A 20800-nucleotide genomic window follows, 5' to 3' on the forward strand; every position below is an offset into this window, starting at 1 on the left:
TGTTGTTGGGAATGTGTATTTTTTCAACCATTGTAGAAGACAGACAGTGTGGTGATTCCTCAAAGATCTAGAACAAGAAATACCATTTGACCCAGCAATTCCATTACTGGGTATATACCCAAATGAATATAAATTATTCTATTACAAAGATACATGCACACGTATGTTCATTGCAGCACTATTCACAATAGCAAAGACATAGAACCAACACAAATGCTCATCAATGATAGACTGGATAAAGAAAATGTGGTACATATACACCATGGAACACTATGTAGCCATAAAAAGAAATGAGATAATGTCCTTCGCAGGGACATGGATGGAGCTGGAAGCCATTGTCCTCTGCAAAGTAACACAGGAACAGAAAACCAAACACCGCATGTTATTACTTATAAATGGGAGCTGAACAATGAGCACATATGGACACAGGGAGGGGAACAACACTCACTGGGGCCTGTTGGGAGTGGGGTGGGGGGAGGGAGACCACCATTAGGAAAAATAGTTAATGCATGCTGAGTTTAATACTTAGGTGATGGGTTGATAGGTGCAAAAAATCACCATGGCGCATATTTACCTATGTAACAAACCTGCACATCCTGAACATGTACCCCAAAACTTAAAATAAAAGTTAAAATTAAAAAAAAAGATTGAAGGAACATTTCAAATGAGACCAAATTGCAAGTGCACTTTGAAAACTTTGGATGATAATACTGGAAAGAGCAGGTTTTCTCTCATTAGAGCTAAATGGAACCAACCAACCAGTAGCAAGTCCATTAGACAGAACTTGTGAGAAATGCAGCTTTTGAAAAATTAAGCTTTAAAATTTCCATAAGGAGGACCCATTTTACCATTAAATTGTCAATTGCAGGTCAATATATACTTATTGTATGTGCACTCTCACATAGACTTTCACATATGCAAAGAGAAACACTAAAGTTGCTATATTAGTCTGTTCTCATGCTGCTAATAAAGACATATCCAAAACTGGGTAGTTTATAAAGGAAAGAGGTTTAATTGACTGACAGCTCCACATGGCTGGAGAGGCCTCACAATCATGGTGGAAGGTGAATGAGGAACAAAGTCACATCTGACATGGCAGCAGGCAAGAGCATGTACAGGGGAACTCCCCTTTATAAAACCATCAGATCTCATGAGACTTATTCACTGTCATGGGAACAGCACAGAAAAGACCTGCCCCCCAATGATTCAATTACCTCCTACCAGGTCCCTCCCATGACATGTGGGAATTATGGGAGCTACAATTCAAGAAGAGATGTGGGTGAGCACACAACCAAACCGTATCAGTTGCAAATTCAGAAATCCATAGCAGGTCAATTAATTGTTTTAAAACTTTCTCTCTTAAATTACTTGTCTTTATTCAACAGCCTCAAGATAATCTTAGCTCCTCATTTGATTTAATTTGTTATGCAAAAAATGGCACCAAGTCCTCTTATGGCTGTTTTAATCAGTTGCTTGTTGAAATTTTATAAAATAGCCAATTGAGCTCCACATTGTATTTTTTGTATGATTAATTTGAAATGATTGTATTGGCCATAGTAGTTATGAATGCAAGGAAATAATAATCTTATCTCATTTATGTTACTGAGCTGGATATATATAACTTTATGCTTATCAGAGCAATGGACAAATTGGACTCATTGAACTGCAACTTACATTTTCATGTTCATTCCATTGTATTATATTGGTACATCAAAGGAATTTTGCAAAATAAAAATATTGAAACAACTTATATTTTAGTAGTGGCTACTAGATATATATATACAGATAAATATAAACTCCTATTTGATAATATAGTTACGAACCAGTTTTTTTGTACAGTGATTGAGAACATGGGTTTGAAGTCTTATGGACGTAATTTTGTTTCTTGGCTTTATCACGTATTAACTGTGGAACCTTGGGAAAATTACTGAGCCTCTATGAACCTCACTTTCATCATTTACACCATGGAGATAATAATGCCTTTAGCTTAGAGTTGTCATGTAGAATAAGCAAGATAAAGGATAGGCCTGGTACACCTAAATGCTCAAAAAGCATGTCCTATAAAAATAACCATTTCTATCCAAAAATTAGCCGGGCATGGTGGCACGTGCCTGTAATCCCAGCTATTCGGGAGGCTGAGGCAGGAGAATTGCTTGAACTCAGGAGGCGGAGATTGCAGTGAGCCGAGAGCTGCCACTGCACTCCAGCCTGGGCGATAAGAACAAGACTTCATCTCCAAAAAATAAAAATAAGATATAACCATTCTTATGACTGTTTTAACACAAAAGTGATAACAAAGGACCTTGCTGACACAGTTATTTTCATTTTTATACCTTACCTTTAACTCAGCGTACTATTAATCATTCTGTTGGGAAAATAATTATGTAAAATGGCAGTGCTAAGAGGGTCTTTATATAGAATTCTGTGTGCCCTGGAGGCATTTGTGATAATGTCTAGGATGGACTAAGCCTGAAGGTTACTGTTAGGCTATGATTTGGCTGATGTCATATACCCCAATGCCTAATTAGGGAGCCCCATTGAAAGTGATCGTTTTCTCTTTGGTGTGGCCCTTCCATTTAAGGGTTGAATGTTATGGTTACATTAATGAAACTAGACAAAAAAATAAAGAAGACAGGAAATTTCCTACACTTTCTGAAACACAGCTCATAGACACCCTTAGAAACGGAGGCTGAATCCTTTACAAGAGTGGGGCATTTGCAGCTGCTCTAATGTATATCTCCCCAGAAATTAACAAGTACTGTTATTTTCTGCACTTAAATAATAACTTACAAAATAGGTTTATTCATTCAACTTTCTCTTATCAATACTTCCAAATTGCTAGCATTATATTTTCTCATCTCCTTGTTTTGAACATGACTGTGACCTCCTATACACTAGCTAACCTCACTTTTACAGCCAAAGATTCTAAGGAGGAGCTGCAGCCCTTTGCCTAACATAACATACCAGGCACTAGGCAAAGCTGTATTCTGACTTCCTGGTGGTCCAGTCTTTAGCAGCGTGGGTGGGGGAGGGCAGGGCCTACACTGCTGGGTAACTGGAGAGCAAGTGCATCAAAAAGGTGCCCACAGACTTTGCCTCCCTTTTATGTAACTTCTATTCCTGCTTTCACGCTGCTTTTTCAGACATCTTTTTGTCACAGCTTTAACAATTACCTCATCATCACAGTATTTAGAATTTTTTGACGAGATACTGTGTTTGAATACTGTTTTCAGAAGTAAGGTGGGGCACAACTCTTCTCCTCTCCTCCACCCCTGCTGCTTCCCAACAGAATACAGAAGAGACTTTGTAGGACTTCCAATAGAAGAAGCTCGATTAGAGCTCCTTGAGTTGCTGAATTAAATTGCAATCAATTCAATAGAACCAAATGGAATCATGAAGTAATGAATCCCCTGTCATAAGAATCATGTCAGCGGTACTTGTATGGTATGATGACAGGACTTGGCTTGATCAGATGGTTTAAGGTTAACCCCATACCTTCCATTCACATGGTTATGTGACCTTGGGCAAGTCATTTCACCTCTGTGCACTGCATTTGTCCTCATCTTTAAAATCGGGCAGAAGGTAGCAGGCTGGAGTGTATAATCCCTGGGGCCTTTTCTCTGTCAGGGGCCTGTATAGGCAATGAGTGTATCCACTCATTACTGGACAGGCAACTCACAAGTATTCCATTGAGAATGAACAAGCAGCATTAGCTTTGCATGTGAATGATGGCACATTTATTATCAGATTTATTTCATGTATTACTTGTCCTTCCCCTCCCTGTCTTCCAACAGATATAGTAGATCTCAGTCAGTTTTAATGCTTTCAGCCTCTGCTGCACCTGTAGTAACTGTCTGCCAGAGGCAGCCCTTTTTCAAAGTCCCTATCTTACTGTAAGTAACCAGAATTTCTAAAGATGGAAAGGTTGCCCCTGCCAACTCTATTTCACTGTTTCTCTATTTCTTGAAAGGAGCAATGAAAGGGAGAGGGTATCCCATGTTGAATAAGTAAGTGTCTGCCTTCATTCCAGCCTTGTCATGGCTCCAGTAAGCTCATTTCATCACAAATTTATGACTCCTAAAATCAATATTGACTGTGAATGTTGGGGGGAGGACAATTTTGAGGGCACATCTGAAGTACCAATGAACCCATAGGAATTCCCTTCAGTTAGGTGAAAAATGATCAAGAAACAAAAGCTAAAGGAGGAGTCAAGGACTACAGCATCAAGGTGCTGAACTCAGTGTTAAACCTGAGTCCTTAGTGCTTAGCAACTTTGAAGTCCTGGATGGAGGAAAGACTTGGTCTGTTTGTGGTAATAGCAGGTGCTTTCCAAGGTACAGACTGTCTGAGTCATTATTGTACAGGCAACATTCTCTCAAGATGATCTTTTTCACTTTCAAGTTTTCAACGTGCCGTTTTGTAGGTTCCTTTTTAGACTATCAGTATTTTGCTTTTGATGTTGATGGTCAGCTTGGAATTTGTAATAACATTAATAACCGTATAACAGGGATAAATAATCTTTCATCTTGCAGAGGTGGGGGCGGGGGGTTCATGGCAATTTATCAAATTGTCTCCTGGATTGCTATGGCTCTAGTGGGAACTACATGGATAAATCTATGTTAAACAACAGCAGCATAAAATAGTGGAAGACACACTGGATTGTTTAGCCAAAAACCCAGGGGCTAGTCTCCACCACCTCTGACTAGCCATAAAACTTCAGACAAATCATGCAACCTTTTAAAGTCTCGCTTCTTTTTCATCTTAAAAAATGAAAGTAATTTTATCTTATTTGCCTACTTCAGAAGATTGTTGTAAGCAACAAATGATACCAGGAGGGGGATAATAGATGTAGAGGATGTGAAAGGATTTTGTAACCTGGCAAGGACTCTAAATTTCCAATGAATTATTTCTATTAGCAATGGTCTTAGTAGCAGTAATAGTAGAAGATATTCTTAATGTCATCCTCATATATAAATTCCCTCATTCCCCTTTGTTTTCATATGCCACCAGGATGCTGTTCTTAAAGTTTTGAATTAAGGGGTAAATATCTTTACTTTCAGGATTTAGGAGATCTCTCTCATGGGGTTAGATTATCATTTATAAAGAACTGAAACTGAGGATCTTGAAAACGCTAATTGTAAAGCTTATCATTACAGAGTAGATGTCAGATGCTGCCCTGAAACTTTGTAGCATCCTGATAAGGTGTCATGCTTTCCTTTTCAGCATAGATTGCAAAATGAAGGGTAAAACATTTAGAAATTAATAAAGCATATTTATAAAAAATATACCTGGCCATGAGCAGTGACTCATGCCTGTAATCCCAGCACTTTGGGAGGCTGAGGCTAGCTGATCACGAGGTCAGGAGATCAAGACCATCCTGGCTAACATGTTGAAATCCTGACTCTATTAATGATATAAAAAAATTAGCCAGGTGTGGTGGCACCCACCTGTAGTCCCAGCACTCGGGAAGCTGAGGCAGGAGAACCGCTTGAACCCGGGAGGTGGAGGTTGCAGTGAGCCAAGATTGCACCATTGCACTCCAACCTGGGCGACAGAGTGAGACTCTGTCTCAAAAACAAACAAACAAATATATATATATTTGCATACACACACACACACACACACACACACATACACACCTAAGTGTCAGACTAGATAATTTCAAGATTAGTGTGATCATAATAAATTTTTGTTTACCAAATACTCTCAGCCTAGAGCTTCTCAGATAACCAATTAAAAGCACGCTAACTATTAATAATTGCATTATTTAAATAGGCATATTATTTTAGGTTTAGAAGGTCCCTCTTCTTCATGATAATGCATTTTCATGAAGAAAGATCTTAAAACTGATTCTAAGGATCTTCAAATAACACGTCATAGTGTAGTATATGTTGGTGAGTTTATTTATCTTGAGTTGGGAGCTTTTACAGATTCCAGCTATATGTCTTCAGCACAAATCTTGTTTTTTTGTGCTCATGGCATGAGTCAGAATAAATGGAAGTTGTGGAGTCTGTGAAGGCCACTGGAGGGAGATTTCCCAGTCTCCTAATATATCAGTGTCTCTTCCTATCTGTTTCTGATGGGGTCCTACAGCACGTCAACATCCTTAGGTAAAGAAAATCTTCCTAAGAGGGAGCAGCAGTCACTGAAATTAAATTAATGAAACCCTGCATCTGCTGATCTATTTGACAAGAAGGAATTCGGGCTGCCAACATTTAGAAACCACTAGAAGTAATCTCCATTGGAAACCAGGCTTCGACTTTCTGCCCTGGGCTGCCCAAAGTATTGCAGTAGAAAATGCGAAAGTAAGTTGAACTTTGAATTATAATTTCAATGACTGTCTAGCGAAATGGATTCATGCTCTGGCACTGTACCTTTGAGGCTGTGGGTTCGTTCACATAAGATAAAAATCTGTCTGGCCTGACAGTTGAAAAGGTTGCAAGAACACTTGATGTCTGATGGTCTCAGTGTATTGCCAAATCTTGATTAAAATGGAAGACTTTGGAATAATTATGTTTTGTTTTTTTTTTTCAAAATAATCTTTTCAAACAGAGCCATTTCTACATGTTTTGGCTTTAAGTTTATTGACTTAGCCAAGTATAGACTGTATTTTCACTACCATTTAGCAATAACATCATACTTAACATGAAACTCTCACATAGTTGAGATACTTTGGCCTTGGGGCCAACACGTTATTTTTGAAAATGACATCTAATTGTCATTGTAATATCCTTAATATTAAAAACTGAACTATCTACATTTTAATGCTTCCACTTTAACTCTAGAGCACGTTGTCTGTCATCTGTTTTCATTATGAAAATACTTGCAGGAATGGCTTAGCATTTTTACTTCTGTAGATCATGTACCTGTGAAATGTGTAGGTTTTAATTTTAGATTAGAGACATCTACTAACTAGAGATTAACACAAGTTGGATCTTTCTAATTAATCTGCTTTTGGACCACAGATTGATAGACTTAACAGACACGAGTCACCTTAAAGACTGGATTCTAAGCCAACCCACTTGTTTTACATCTGGGAAAACTGTGACTTGCCCAAAGTCATACAGTTTGTCACTGAACCAATAGAGTTTCTTCAATACAGTCAGTTCAAGTATATTAAGCAGTATCTCATGAAGTACTAAAGGAGTCCTGAGGGCGGGAACAAAGTGTTACATATAGATGTCCACCATACTCAGAGAAACTCTATTCAGATTCATCTACCACATTTTCTGTTCTCAGCCAATTACATTTGACTATGCCAAAAATAAGGTACTTTCAGGAAACTACTTTCTGTCTTTTCCAAATGCTAAAGTCACTCTCTATCTGATTGTTTTCTCTTATACAAAGCTAAGGTCCTGTCTTGCTCCCTTGCTTGACGACCCAGATCCATGGACAGTTTTTGCTTTCGTGACTTTCTGTTGAAGTTATTGTCAGAGTCATGCATCTGGCTTTTTAAAATAGGATCACCACATAAACTGGGATTTCCAGGATAGCCCTGATTTCAATTCATTCTCCCCATAAATTGATATTCTAGAAATTTCCATATTTGGTCATGTAAATCACGTAATGCAAGCTGCCTTTGGTACCCACTGAAAGAAAAATTTTTTCTGCCAATGTGCCTCATTTAGGGATCAATAAAAGATATCTGCTAACATGCACTGTAATTCCTTACTTTAGATATGCAGGTCTTGTCTACTCATCTATAGTATACGCTCCCTGTCTTAGTGTGTCTTGTGCTTCTATAACAGAATACCTGAGACTGGGTAATTTATAATGAACAGAAATTTATTGGCTCACAGTTTTAGAAATTGAGAAGTTCAATGTCAAGATGTCAGTATCTGCCACAGGCCTTCTGTCTGCATTATAACATGGTGGAAGGCATCACATGGAAGAAGTTGGAGGTTGGGGAGAGACGGAGCGAGAGAGAGAAGCAGAAACAAAAGAGTGCCAAACTTGTCATTTTATCAGGAGCCTACTCCCATGATAATGACATTAATTTATTCATGAGGGAAGAGCCCCCATAGCCTAATCAACCCTAAGGGCCCCACCTCTGAATACTGTTACAATGGCAATTAAATTTCAACATGAGGTTTTGAAAGGACAAACATTCAAGCCATAGCACTCCCTGTGGACAGCCATTGTTTATCATGTACTGCATTTCACATAATGCTTAGCTTAGTGCACTGTGCATACTGAGGGTGCAATGCATATTTGTCATTTGGGATTATTTCTTTTACATGAACAGATTTTCCAAACCCCAAATTTAGAAGTACTGCAACACATTGATTCTGGTCAAGAGTAGGTCTGGTTAGTTCATTAAGAGTTTATTTTATCAGTAATGTGGTGTGCTTGTACCTGAAATTATAAATGCCTGCCAGGTATCTGTATCCTGCATACTTCCACAACTCAGAAATAATCAATACTTTGTTTTCTTGTGGATGCGAGACAAGTTAGGATCACTGGTGCTGGGTATATGCTGTCCACGTTAATTGGCATAGACCTTTAGGCTTCATAAACCATGGTACACCATGTATCACTCCTTCTTTGTTCTTCAGCATAAAATTCAATGGGCTTGAGACGCTCCACAGAGCTGGCCCACACTTAATGTCACAGACCCTTTATGACACACACTTTGTCTATTTCAGGGGTTTTTGCAGAGTGATTTTCTGGAAAAGTGCCATGCCCTTGCATGAGCCAAGAATTTCAGAATGTCTCATAAATGGTGGACAGACTGGACTTTGGGGCCTCTCTCCAACTAACAGAAGATACTAAGTAAGGTCCAGGGGAAGTTTAAGAAACAAACTTCCTGTGTTTGTTCTATTGATTTTCCTACCAACAAGAAGTGTAACAAATTGTGATGTTTCCAAATAAAAAGCATCAGGAATAAGCTCCCATTTTATAGAGTGGTTTCCTGGACACACATGCAGGTGCATTTTGGAAGAGGCTGGATATAGCCAGAGACAGGTAACAAAGCCAGGTCACTTAACAAAGCAGGAAAGATAAGGGCCACGGTTGCAAATCATTATTTATAATCAAACGAAATGGTAATTTTGCCAACACTCCCTTCTCAAATATAAGACCATCATCATGGTAATCAAACTATTACTCTGACACAGTTTACTTACCAGGAGACCAATCTGAGATTGATGACCTGAAAATGGAGGTTGTCTTTCAATTCATTTGAAATGCAAACCGAGTAGACAACCTATACCTACTGTGGCATATTTTTAAAGCAAAATCAGCACCTACATTGACCTCCTATTTACATTTCTTTGAGAAGAAAAGAAAATCACATAAAAGCTATCAAGAAACACATTTCACAGCAGGCAAATTAATTGGTTTTACAGTATTTGAATGGAGGGTTTGTCAAATAAAACATGCCGTGACAGTTAATAGTGTCATTTAGAGCCAGAAAATTATTGGCTTATTTGTTATTGGATAAAAGGAAGGCAAACATTTTGTATTAGAAAGTTTTAATGTGTTTAAAATCCTCATTAGGGATTAATGGACATGCTTGCTTAGCACAGCGCCTCATTAATTTGAGGCTAAACAGTTACTTCTGTGTTTCAATCTCAGTGTTGTTTCTTAACTTTTTTTTTATTTCTCTTTAATTAGATCTTGCATTTGAGTTTGCTCTCTATACCATTGGAGATATAGATTTAATTAATGAGATTTATAAATCTAATGAAAGTGAGTTATTCTTAGCTATCGTTTCATTTTAGTGAGCAGTTAAACCACATGTAAGTAGGCGCAGATCTAAGAGATTTCAGAAGTACAGAAAAAATGTGAACTTCCCTGAATATATTTAGCTGTGTCACTTGGCATTAATAGATAAAAGTGTTTTAATTAGAGTCATAAATAATAGGGGAGCTGGCGAGGATTCAGTTCCCATGCACATGGCTTGTTCTTTAGGATCATCACTGTCAAAGAAGAGCAATTGTAACTCTGTTTCTGTGGAATTTCAGTGTCATCCACTAGCAATTAAGACAATCCTAAGTGCGGAGTATAGAGAGTCAATAAGGTTCGTTAGAGGTTAGTATGAAAGTGGAGCCACTTTCTATCAAGTGTATTCTGTTGTCACTTTTATTGAGGGCATCTGTGGGTACAATTTATAAAGTCTATTCCATTTACATTGCTTTAAGGGGAATTTAGTTAAAGGAAAAACTGATAACTGAGTTTTTGGTTTTGAAACAGATGGTTAAATCATTAGCTATTTATTTGTAAGAAGACCATTGTAGTCTCTTTAAGGTGAGGGATTGTGAATGTCAAGGTAAGACTTTTTTTTTCTAAAAGATTTTCAAAAAATAAGAGCCAAAGGTACATATTTAAAAGATTTTTTTGTAAACGGGGTTATGGAACTTAATTTAAGACCCCATAATATACCTGTGGCAATGCCTTCAGAAATTACCATAAAAACCTGAACTCCCACTTTTTTTTTTCCCATGAGGAAGTCCTTGTATCTTAGACACTGTAAATGAGTTGAAGAACTTGTCAATCCAAGACATATAAAAGATAATCATATTTTAAAATACTACATGATAGCAATCACATATTAAATGTGTAAAATGCTTGCTTGAATACAAAATGTTTCAATGATTAAAAATAGCTCTTCTTTAAACAATTCAGAAACTCCTTCTAATGTTCTAAAGGAATGATTTCTCTCAGGAGGATATGAGTTAATAGAGTTCTTTGTGCTCCCAAAGAGACAGAGTAGCATTCAGTTAGGCCCAGAGGAGATCCTCAAGCCTTGGGGCTTATATTCAGCCCTGGGTTTAATTTCATCTAGCCTTCTGGATACTGTTACAGGAGTCACTACTGTGGAGTCCTGGTCATTAGTCCTACTCCTGTGCTTTCTACTTATTGCAGTCAGAATGAAACCTCTTCTAGATTAGAACAGTTGGAGAACTGTGAACTGTGGTTAATTAATCAGTGTTGGAAAAAGCAGAAGCTAACGATGAGGAGCAGTATCACCTTCATCCAAATCGTCAGAGCTACTTGGCTTCCAACTCCCTTCTTTCTCCCCGCCTCCCTATCCCTTCTATTATTCTTCCCTAGCAAGTCTATGATCCATGTTTCTGTTTTCCAAGACAACTATTCCAACCTTTCCTTTTTCTTCCAATTTCCAATAAACACACCCTACTCTTAGCTGATGATCTTGCCGCATACTTCATAAAGAAAAATAAGATACAACCAGACAAGTACCATCTCATCTTCTTATCTTTAATTTCTCCAACCCAGCTGCTTATGTACCTGGGCACTCTGCCTTCCAACCTGTTACAATGGAAGAAGTGTACAGAAGTGTCCATGTTCCTATTTCAAGCCAACCTCTTCAGTTGTGTCTTGATCCACTCACTCCTTCTCAAGGACTTTGCTTTTACAATCATCCACTTTCGCTTTGCCACACTTTTTCCCTCTTCACTGAGTTCTATACATCAAGTATATAAATATGTCTTAATATCATCCCTCTTATAAATACAAAACCAAACGAAAACCTTGACTCCACATCACCACTTCCTATTATTCCATTTCTCTACCCCCTTTCACAGTAGGAATTGTTTATTCACTCTCTCCACTTCTGCCCCTTCCACTCTCTCCTCAATACACAATCAGGTTTACATCCCCACCAAGCTGCTGAAACAGCTATGACCAAGGATACAAATGACCTAGATGTTGCTAAAGCCTGTTCTGCAGCCTCAAACTTATTAATGACCACTTTTTCCTGGAAGCACTTTTTCTTCTAGGCTATTGGGACCCCATGCTTGCTTCCATACACACTTTAAGAATTCATTTTTGGCTTTGGAATACATGACATGTGATAGATAATATACCATGCTATGTGCAGTGTGGCCTCCTGGCAAAGGGACTACTGCATATAGCAAAATACATGAAATAGGAAAGAATAAAGCAGAGTGTTAATAAAATCGTAGAATCTAAAAGATGTGTGAAAGATCCCGTAACCTGGTGACCAGCCCAAACTGAAGGTGTTGTTTGTTGTTCTGTGGCAACATAGGAAATGTAAGATAATAATGTGTGTGTGTGTGTGCCAGCATGTTTGATATTAGCATAAATTTAACTGTTCTGTATTTTGAACAAACTGGCCTGTATTCAGAGATTATGCCTTATTAACCTTTTGAAAGTTGTAATGTTCTTTTACAAAATAATAGTGCCAGTGGTTAATTTTGTTTTATAATGCTCTTATTGATAAAATAAAAAGTTAGTAATCTTATATGTATTCCTCATTATTTGTGTACTGTTATGTGAAATACAAAACACTGGGTACTTGTAATATATTCCCATGCCTTTACTGTATAGGCTGCTTAGGCTGCAGGCTGGTGAGTGAAGAAGCGGATTGTCCCAAATTACACAGCTAATTAGTGGTAGAGCTTGGACACATAACTACTGCTTCCTGTCAGGTTTTTTCACTACTTTATAAGATTTGTTACATGAAAGTGAGATCGCCGCTTTGCAATTGTTTACTTTCTCTATATTATGAGCTTATAGTATTAAGAGCATACTACAACTTTAAAAACGCTAACATTTACTCTTTAATTGACAGAATTCAAAGGTGAACTTGCCTCCTGATATATCTTTTTAATATATTTAGATAATGTATTAGTTCACTCCATTTTGTACATCTCTAGTTTTACAGTCTTCTCTTTTATTATGAGAGATTATTATGGGCCTGCACACAGACAGTCATTACCATTAATGGGAGCACACTAAGTAGGGATTAAGTGGAATCTAGATTTTGATCCTAAATGGTCTTTGGTTGCAGTACTAGGACTTTGGGACAGAAGTGAGTATCCTGCAGGCCCTGAGGAGTTGGCTGCTTACCTAGGAATTTCAAAAGGAAAGGACTAGGACTGGAAGATCCGTGGATTGTAGGGCAAGCACCAAAAGAAGAAAGAAGGTCAGGAAGAGCATAGGCAAGAGAGGGCAAGCAAGTGGGGTCAGAATCATGGAGACTGGCAAAGAGAAGTAGGAGATAGCTCGAGTCTGATCCCAGAATGATGGAATCATAGCAAGAAGCCTTGAGACTCTGAGTTGGAGATCTGTCCCTGTGGAACTGGGCTGGAAGACCCTACTCAGCCAGGGTATGAGTCTGGATAGCTGCAGCAGTAGTAACCAGAATGGCCTCACTGACTAGCCCAGGGGACTTGAGACAGAGCATCCTTGAGGGAATGTGAGGCAGGCAGCAAGGTGCTTCCAGATAGGTTCTTGATTTCTAACAGTAATATTTCTAGATGTTTACCTTGTTTTTCTCTAAGACTGTAATATACCCTCATTCCCCCATCTCCTTTTATAGCTCACTCTTCTATAGAAACTAGTTATTAGAGCAAATAAATGAACAGTGAGCTAATGGCTATTCAGAGCCAACTGAATTAAGTACTCTTCACTTGAAATTCCATCTGCCATTAGGTACTCTCAGCTGATGACGGGCCTTTCTGCATATGCATTCCACCATTGCCCATACCTAATGTAATCACTGAAGAGGTGTCCTCATAATGAAGCATGTCACCCAACCCTCCTCCACCCTTCTCATCCCCACTCTCCCTTATCTCTCTTGTCATATCCACTCAAGTCCCATCTCCAGCCTCCTTTTTCACCTTTAATGAGAGCCAGCAGATGGAGAAGCAGCCTGAGACTCTTTACGCACTGGGACCCTGAATAGGATTTAGTAATTAGCAACATTCATAAGATGTCGTGGGAGCCGGTTTACAAGACGACCAAACTATCTCCTCAGTGGTTCCAAGGCTCGGAGTGCTGACACCTTTCTAAAGACTTTTGAGAGAACTTAGCATACAAAGTGCTGATGGAGACTTAACATGCACCCCCTACTAGGCTAAGGTACTTTTATATACCTCACTTCATCTCAACCTCACAAAAATCCTAGAAGTGGATTTTTTAAACTTTCTCTTACATAGATAGGGATACAGAGGCTCAAAGAAGTTCAAGTGGCTTGCCCAAGGTCGTAAAGCAAGCTGAACTTCAGAGCTAGGATTGAAATCCAGTTCTATGGAGCCTCAAAGACCAGGCTCTTTCCACTGCCCCCTTGGAGCCCCTAGAAAATACAGTAAATTATCTCATTCTCAAAGAAATAACAGTTCATGATTACCTTTTGGTTTTATGTTCATGTATGATTCCAAACAAAGGGTCATTTCCTGTATTTGGCTTAAAAAGACATATGTTAAATTATTTTGATCTTCATGCTCTATTTTTTGTTCTTTTTGTACTTTGTTGGTGCATATTAGCTTGTTTTACATGAAGTATTTTGACCAGGAGACTTACTTAAAAATTGGCCAGAAGCAGTATTTTAAAGCAAACACCAGCTCTTTGGATGCCCAGGATTTTTGCTGTATTAAAATGAAATTGGAAGATGAGCTGGTTAGCTGGACCATGTAACTGTTGTGAAATCGTTTTTGTTTTGATTAAACTTATATTACCCGAGGACTTCTATCTACAGCTTATGCAATATTAACTGTTCCCGTTTAATCATAGACTCATGAATACAAACTAGAATAGGGACGGTTAAGGTGAGGCAGGAAGCAAGGGACAGACAGATCCTAATGTGAACTGAGTTTGTAGTTTTCCAAATTCATTTTGGAAAACTGGGACTCCCTGGATAGAGACATAGGGGATTTCATAATGCATGCAAATAGGAACTTCAGAGGCTGCTGTCCTGTGTTTTTACAAATTACCAACGATGGGAATTACAAATTTTAAAAAGCTCAAAAACTCATTTGGTAGTACAATATCATAACCTAGGTTTTTATTTTATTAGTAATTCTGTGTCAGGGGACTTCTGTGTACCACAAATCAATCATGGGGATAAATGGGGAAGTTTGTTAATGAAAGTACAAATGGAATTAGTTTGGAAGTCGCCATCAGTGTCTGTTGTGGATATTGGTTAACTGGGCCCAGTTATTTAATTTGCAATTAAATTTTCGGTTTTTAAGTTTTACTTTGAGAAAGTGTTTGTCTAGGTGGAATATACCTAGACTAGTGGATTATGATTGCCAGGTATTGTGGGACCACCCTCAGGATGATTTTATGGGAAAAAAAATGACCTCTCTTCTCTCACAATCCCTTAGTAATAATATACTCAGAGGTATGCATTGAGCTCCTCTGGATTAACCATGTGATGATCATTATTCTATTAATGTTTTACATTAATCTCCATGTTTTCTATTAGTGATGGCTGCTGCTTATGTCTCTCAATGCCACAATCAGCATGTTTTTGATATCTTGTATTACCCTCACCACTAAGAAGTATGCTCCGATTAAACCATCCTATGCAATTCATTTATTGTTGCTGCAGTTAATTGAATATTTGATGATTTAAAGGAACTCTGATTATTTCATAAGATATGTATTTATCACCAGGCAGATAATTTGTGCGTGATCTCTGTGGCTACATGGAGTGGCAGCCTGCACTGTTAGATGCAGAGAGGGTAGGCACTTGTGAGGGTTCTCGGTGAACTCACCACCTGCCCGATGTGCACCTCCCTTCCCTGGCCCTCAGAGGACCACATCCGTGCCCAGCACAAGAGGGTCGTCTGGGGCCAGGAGTGAGAGCACAGCCTCCCCTGTGTGTCGTGCAGCTTGCTTTCTGCTCCAGGAGGAGGGGGCGGAGAGGGGGAATGAGAAAGGACGCTGCAGCTCTGAGTGGCTAACTTGGCGCTTTGTGGACTATCTGAATACTCAAGAGTGGATTTAAAGAGAGGAGAAGGTGCCTCCGGAATTAAGCAGCAGCTTGGCAACTCAACAGGCAGCAGTTCTAATCCCAGTGCCACCACTAGTTCTCTTCCTCAGTCTCTGTCTTTCACACCTGTCCGAGTAACTCCTCCAGAATTACTGCAAAGACGCGTGGGTGTCCGTGAGAAAGAGAAAGAGAGTGCAAGAGAATAGAATTTGGGGCTGAGCCCCAGCCTTAGCTCAGCTTTCTTCCAGTGTGCAGAGTGACCCTGGTGCATCTCCGCAGGGGACTCAGTGACTGAAGTGGCCTCAGGTGGCCCCATCACTTCTCAGCCATGTCGAATCCTTGGCCTCTCACTCCCATATGGAGCGAGGACTACAGTGGGGACCTCAACGGCTGGGAGCTTCTGTCTGACATGGCAGTGTCGGTGAACCCGGTAGGTACCCTTTCCCTGGCACTTAAATCAGACCTACTGTTTGGTCTTGTCTGTTTCCCTGTAAATGTTGTTTCCTCAATTTGCGTGGAGTCTTGAAGGCAGAAATGGTGTTGTCTTCAGTGTCTTTAAATCCTCCCTCTTGGCACCATCCTGAGCACAGTGTGAGCTCAATCAGGATTTGTTGTCTAAAGAAATAAATGGGAGAGCTGATGAATAGGCGGACAGGCGAATGAATGCGATCCTATTACCCTTGTCATGACTACCTTACAATGTATGTCCCAGTGGGTTTCTAATTGTTTGTTTTCCTATCCCATCTAGACATTTAACTCTGAGAGAAAGAACCCGAGACTCAGAGTGATTTGTATTACCAACTCTCCATGTTTTGCACTGTACTAGGCACGTAAGAAATATTTGCTGGTTAATTAAAAAACACTTGCAGGAAGGAAAAGCACTTGCGGTTCAAACGTGGTTGTCTTATGGAGAAAACAGCTGTGGGCCTGGGCTAGATGAATTTGTAGAACTAGTGACTTTATGAGAATGTTGGATTTTAGTGTTTTCTAAAGAAAAATATCGAAACACTGAGTGTGAATGCATATTTATTTGACTGCTCTTGCCTTTAGAGTTCTTCTCTGTCTGTCCTGAGTGCTGCCGACTCCAATAGTCAGTCATTATTAAATGTGCTGCAAAGCTTCAGAGTCCACAACTTTTTCTCTTTTGACAGCATTTCCTCCCATAAAGAAGTGGATATTTATATTTCGAAGAGGGGAGATGATATTTTCAGTTGGCAAGAGTGAGTCAAATCTTAGTTTGAAAAGATGAGAAGACAGGACTTAAGAAAAGTAAGGAGAACAACAGGACAAGGGGTAATAACTTAATTCATTGTATTGGGCTTTGCGGATTACAAAGCACAGTCACATCACTTATTTCACAGGATGCTCACAGGAGCCCTGTGAGATTTAAAAAGGATTGGTATTACTATTATTCTTTCCTTTTCTTTTACATTTGGAAAAACTGGAACTCAGAAAGGTACAGTTATTAAGTCCTGTTCCCAAGTGGTAGGGCCAGGACTCCCTCCCAACCCTTTTGACTCATCAGCAGGTGCTCTTGCTGTGTCTGCATATCACTCATATATTTTCACTTTGATTTAAAAATTAACGCTGATGTGTTTGTGTGGGAAAAGGGGAACAAAGACCTTTTCATGAGACTGGGCCATACATTTTTAGCCTAGGCTGCACACTCTAATACAATGCAACAATGATATTGAAGATTTAAGCCTTTCTTATAATCCTTTGACCTTTGTATTTGGGGAATGTGTTTGTTAGAAGTTCAAGAACTCTCTTGGAAAATACAGTTGCTGGAGCACTGAGCAATGGAATGAGGTTGTATTTGCAGTTGAGAACTGCCAGTTTAGCTGTATAATCATATAAACATGTTAGACTAGCATCTTCCAGTGTATATTCTGCAAACATTCATTTTGTGAAATAGCAGTAGTTATTAATTGAAAAATAAAACAAACAAATAAAAAAACAACTAAAACTAAAAACCCAAGACTTAAGGGCCAGGGAAGTTGGGAATGTACTTTATTAAAAATTTTAGACAGGTGTCTCACACCTTTTTATTTGCATCATGGATCTCCAAAGAGGGATACAATATGGGTTGCAACATTTCCCATACTTCTTTGGACACAAAACCTTTTATTTTGCATAACTACTGTCCATGGGATGGTCATCTTTTTAGTACTTCCCCACAGCTTATAGTTGTGCATTAACTATGTGATTCTTCATATTCACCTTCCTATTGAGCCTGTAAACTCCATGAGTGAGGAAATTGTGTCTCCTTTTGCTTCCCATTGTAACTCTGCCTAGCACCAAGTGGCACAGTCCTTAACTCTCCAAAATTGTTTGTTGAATGAATGAATGAATTGTGCTACACCAAATCACCAGTGGTTCTCTATCTGAAACCTGTATTTTAGATTCTTTACAAGGTATGCCCAGCCAACTTAAGTCTTTTCTTCTCCTATTTCTTCTACCTAGTATTAGAGTATTATTGTTATTGGGAGGATGGCTGTATAAATTTGTCATCCAAACTGGAGGACATTTTTGAGAGAGAAAGGGAATACTATCAATAATTACACAGATAACAAGTGTAACCTGGGGTTGTACTGGGCCATCTAGAATTGATAGCCCTTCATTATTGGTGACTGTCTCAGGCTGTCTCTCCTATTTGGGATTTTAGGCCTCTTGGAGTGGGGACTTTTACATGTAGAAGGTCTTCAATAAATACTGGTTGTAATGAATGCATGTACAGAAGTGACTATAATTCTGTTTGAAGATTTGCTGTATTGTTTAACTTGTAGTTTTGTCAGGTGAGGAAATCTAGTGCCATATTCTATTCTTCATTTCCCCAAGTATAGTTGAGTCCATACTTCAGTCTGTTGGGGAGTTAATAATTGTCCTTGCAAGAGGCCTGGGCAATGTAGATGTAATGGCAGTGCTCTCTTAGCAGGGCTGGGCGTTCATCTTTCAAGGCAGTGAATGAGAGACCCACTGTTCTTACCAGAGCAGGCAGGAAGCAAATGTGATCAGACTGCAATCCTGGAGAGGGTTAAGGTGTGAAGGGGAAATAGGAATGTTTGGGGGATGCCTAAAACCTGCACAGATGACGTGGTGATCAGCAGACATTTTTCTAGATGGTTGCCTGACTCTCAAGTTCCTGATGGTGCACTGTCTTGCAACTGGTATCTTATTTTATTATCTCACTTCTTGCTTTCACTGATTATGAAGCACCTGCAGGAAAGGGCTATGGGCCTGACATGGAATAAACCCTCAGTACCTTTCTGCTAGTGACTTGAATCTTGATTCATTAGGAAGGTGTCACACTGGGAAAAATGGATCATGGGATTCACTGAGTATACTTCTTAGACTTCTTGTAACTGCCAAGGCAAGCATGCAATTTACGCAGGCCGTTATCCTTAGTGTTTTGTAAGCACCTAGTTGGACTCCCAAGTTCAAAAAGAACTCAATTTAATCACAAAGTGTTTTATATAGGCCTCATATTTTTAATGAATAATATACAAAAGTATGTCAGAGGGTCAAAGATGCCTTAAAGATCATGAGATCAAGCTCTCTTTGGATAGATGAGCAAAGAGAAGCCCGAGGGGATGGGGGAGGGGTCAGTGCCTGAAAGCAAATCAGTGACAGAACAAGGAGTCACTTTCTTTCTGCACCATGCACTGCGATCTTACCACTTCATTAAAGTAAAACAAAATTAGTCATTTGCAGAGATATTCTTTTGTATTTAATAGGAAAAAATTGATAGCTAGATTTTCTTGCTTTACAGTTTGTCCTACAGAGTAAACTATTGTACAAGAAGAATAAATAGATTGTGCCTAATGTTTTCTATTTATTTTGTTTCAGGTAAGTCTTCCCAGTGATCCAAGCTGTGTTGAAGAAATCTTGCGGGTGAGTTTAAACCTTTACTTTTGTGCCTTTTAATAATGAAGCAATCTATCTGCTTAAGCTGTTTAAAGTAATTACTGTTCTGTTTCAAGGAGTTTCATAATGGGGAATCCTGACATTCTACTTCAAGACCCTTCTGCTCATTCCAGTGGCCTCATTTCTTACCTGTCTTCTTTCCATTTTGTAATCAAGCTAGTTTTCTAATATCACTAAGCTTCTGCCCTATCCATTCCTACATCCTTCTCAGACACTCACCACCTTCTTTAGGAAACTTTCCCTGTTCAAGCACCATACCCTAAACCTTTGCCTTTTACCTTTCTGGGACCTCAACTCAATCTCACTGCTGCCGCCCACTACGTGGAACATGGTTATCAACATTGATTGTGGCCTATAATGAGGGGAAGAGATGTGGGAGTGGGAGAGGAGGAGAAGATGAGAGACTTGAAAATGATGGCATGTTGTAGGAAGTGTTAGTTATGGAAGTGAGTGTATGTGTGTGAATGCCTTGGGGGCAGAACAAAGTTGAAAGAGTGGCTATAATCTCTCCTGAAGTAAACAATTAAACCAAAAGAAGAAACCAAATTTAAGTGAGAAAAACATATCTGTCTACTGTCTCTGGCCATTGGCATCAGAAGGCAGTATGGAATCTCAAGAATAGGAATCATGGTAATGAGCTCCTGTACCGGCTCTACCATTTGTCACTTCTATGACCTTGGACAGATTACTTTATCTCTCTGAATTTCCTTTCCTTGTCTGTAAAAGGGGACAATAATACCTGCCCTTACTCCCTTCTAGGCTACCAAGTGGTATATAAATCCTTGTTATTGTAATAAATGATGACCAGTGTAGTCATATAAAAACCATGAAGGCTTTCTATCTGGGAAAGAAAATAATCTGTGTGCCAGTGAAAATTCTGCATCCCCTTTCCTCAGTTACCAAAGTCACTCCAACTCCCTCTTCATCCCCCTCTCCCAGTAAATGCCTTCTCAGCAGCCCAGTGTTTGAAGCAAGCCCTGAGAAAATGCAGCCAAGGGAATAGTCAAGAGCCAAAAGCTGTTTACCATTGAATTGGCTTGCCACCCAGAGTATACCTGATGTGCACATTCGTGCACCTGTTTCAGCCCAAGAACATTGTTCTTGACTATTAAAGAGATGAGTCAGTCATATCACTTTGATCAGTGATAAGACTATACGGATTAGGGCAGGGGT

At 39.2% G+C, this 20800-nt stretch overlaps 1 protein-coding gene across 6 annotated transcripts in view; it reads left to right on the plus strand.

Moving 5' to 3' along the window:
• AFF2 (AF4/FMR2 family, member 2) overlaps positions 1-20800 on the plus strand; it is a 501113-nt gene that overhangs the window by 292380 nt on the left and 187933 nt on the right. For all 6 annotated transcript variants that reach the window (XM_011971246.1, XM_011971245.1, XM_011971244.1 and 3 more), the window contains one exon: positions 19550-19594. In XM_011971246.1, the coding sequence (XP_011826636.1) occupies positions 19550-19594 (45 nt within the window). The remainder of the gene's footprint in view (positions 1-19549; positions 19595-20800) is intronic.

The sequence above is a fragment of the Mandrillus leucophaeus genome, unplaced genomic scaffold (assembly GCF_000951045.1).
Source record: "Mandrillus leucophaeus isolate KB7577 unplaced genomic scaffold, Mleu.le_1.0 Scaffold994, whole genome shotgun sequence".
Classification (NCBI taxonomy): Eukaryota; Metazoa; Chordata; class Mammalia; order Primates; family Cercopithecidae; genus Mandrillus; species Mandrillus leucophaeus.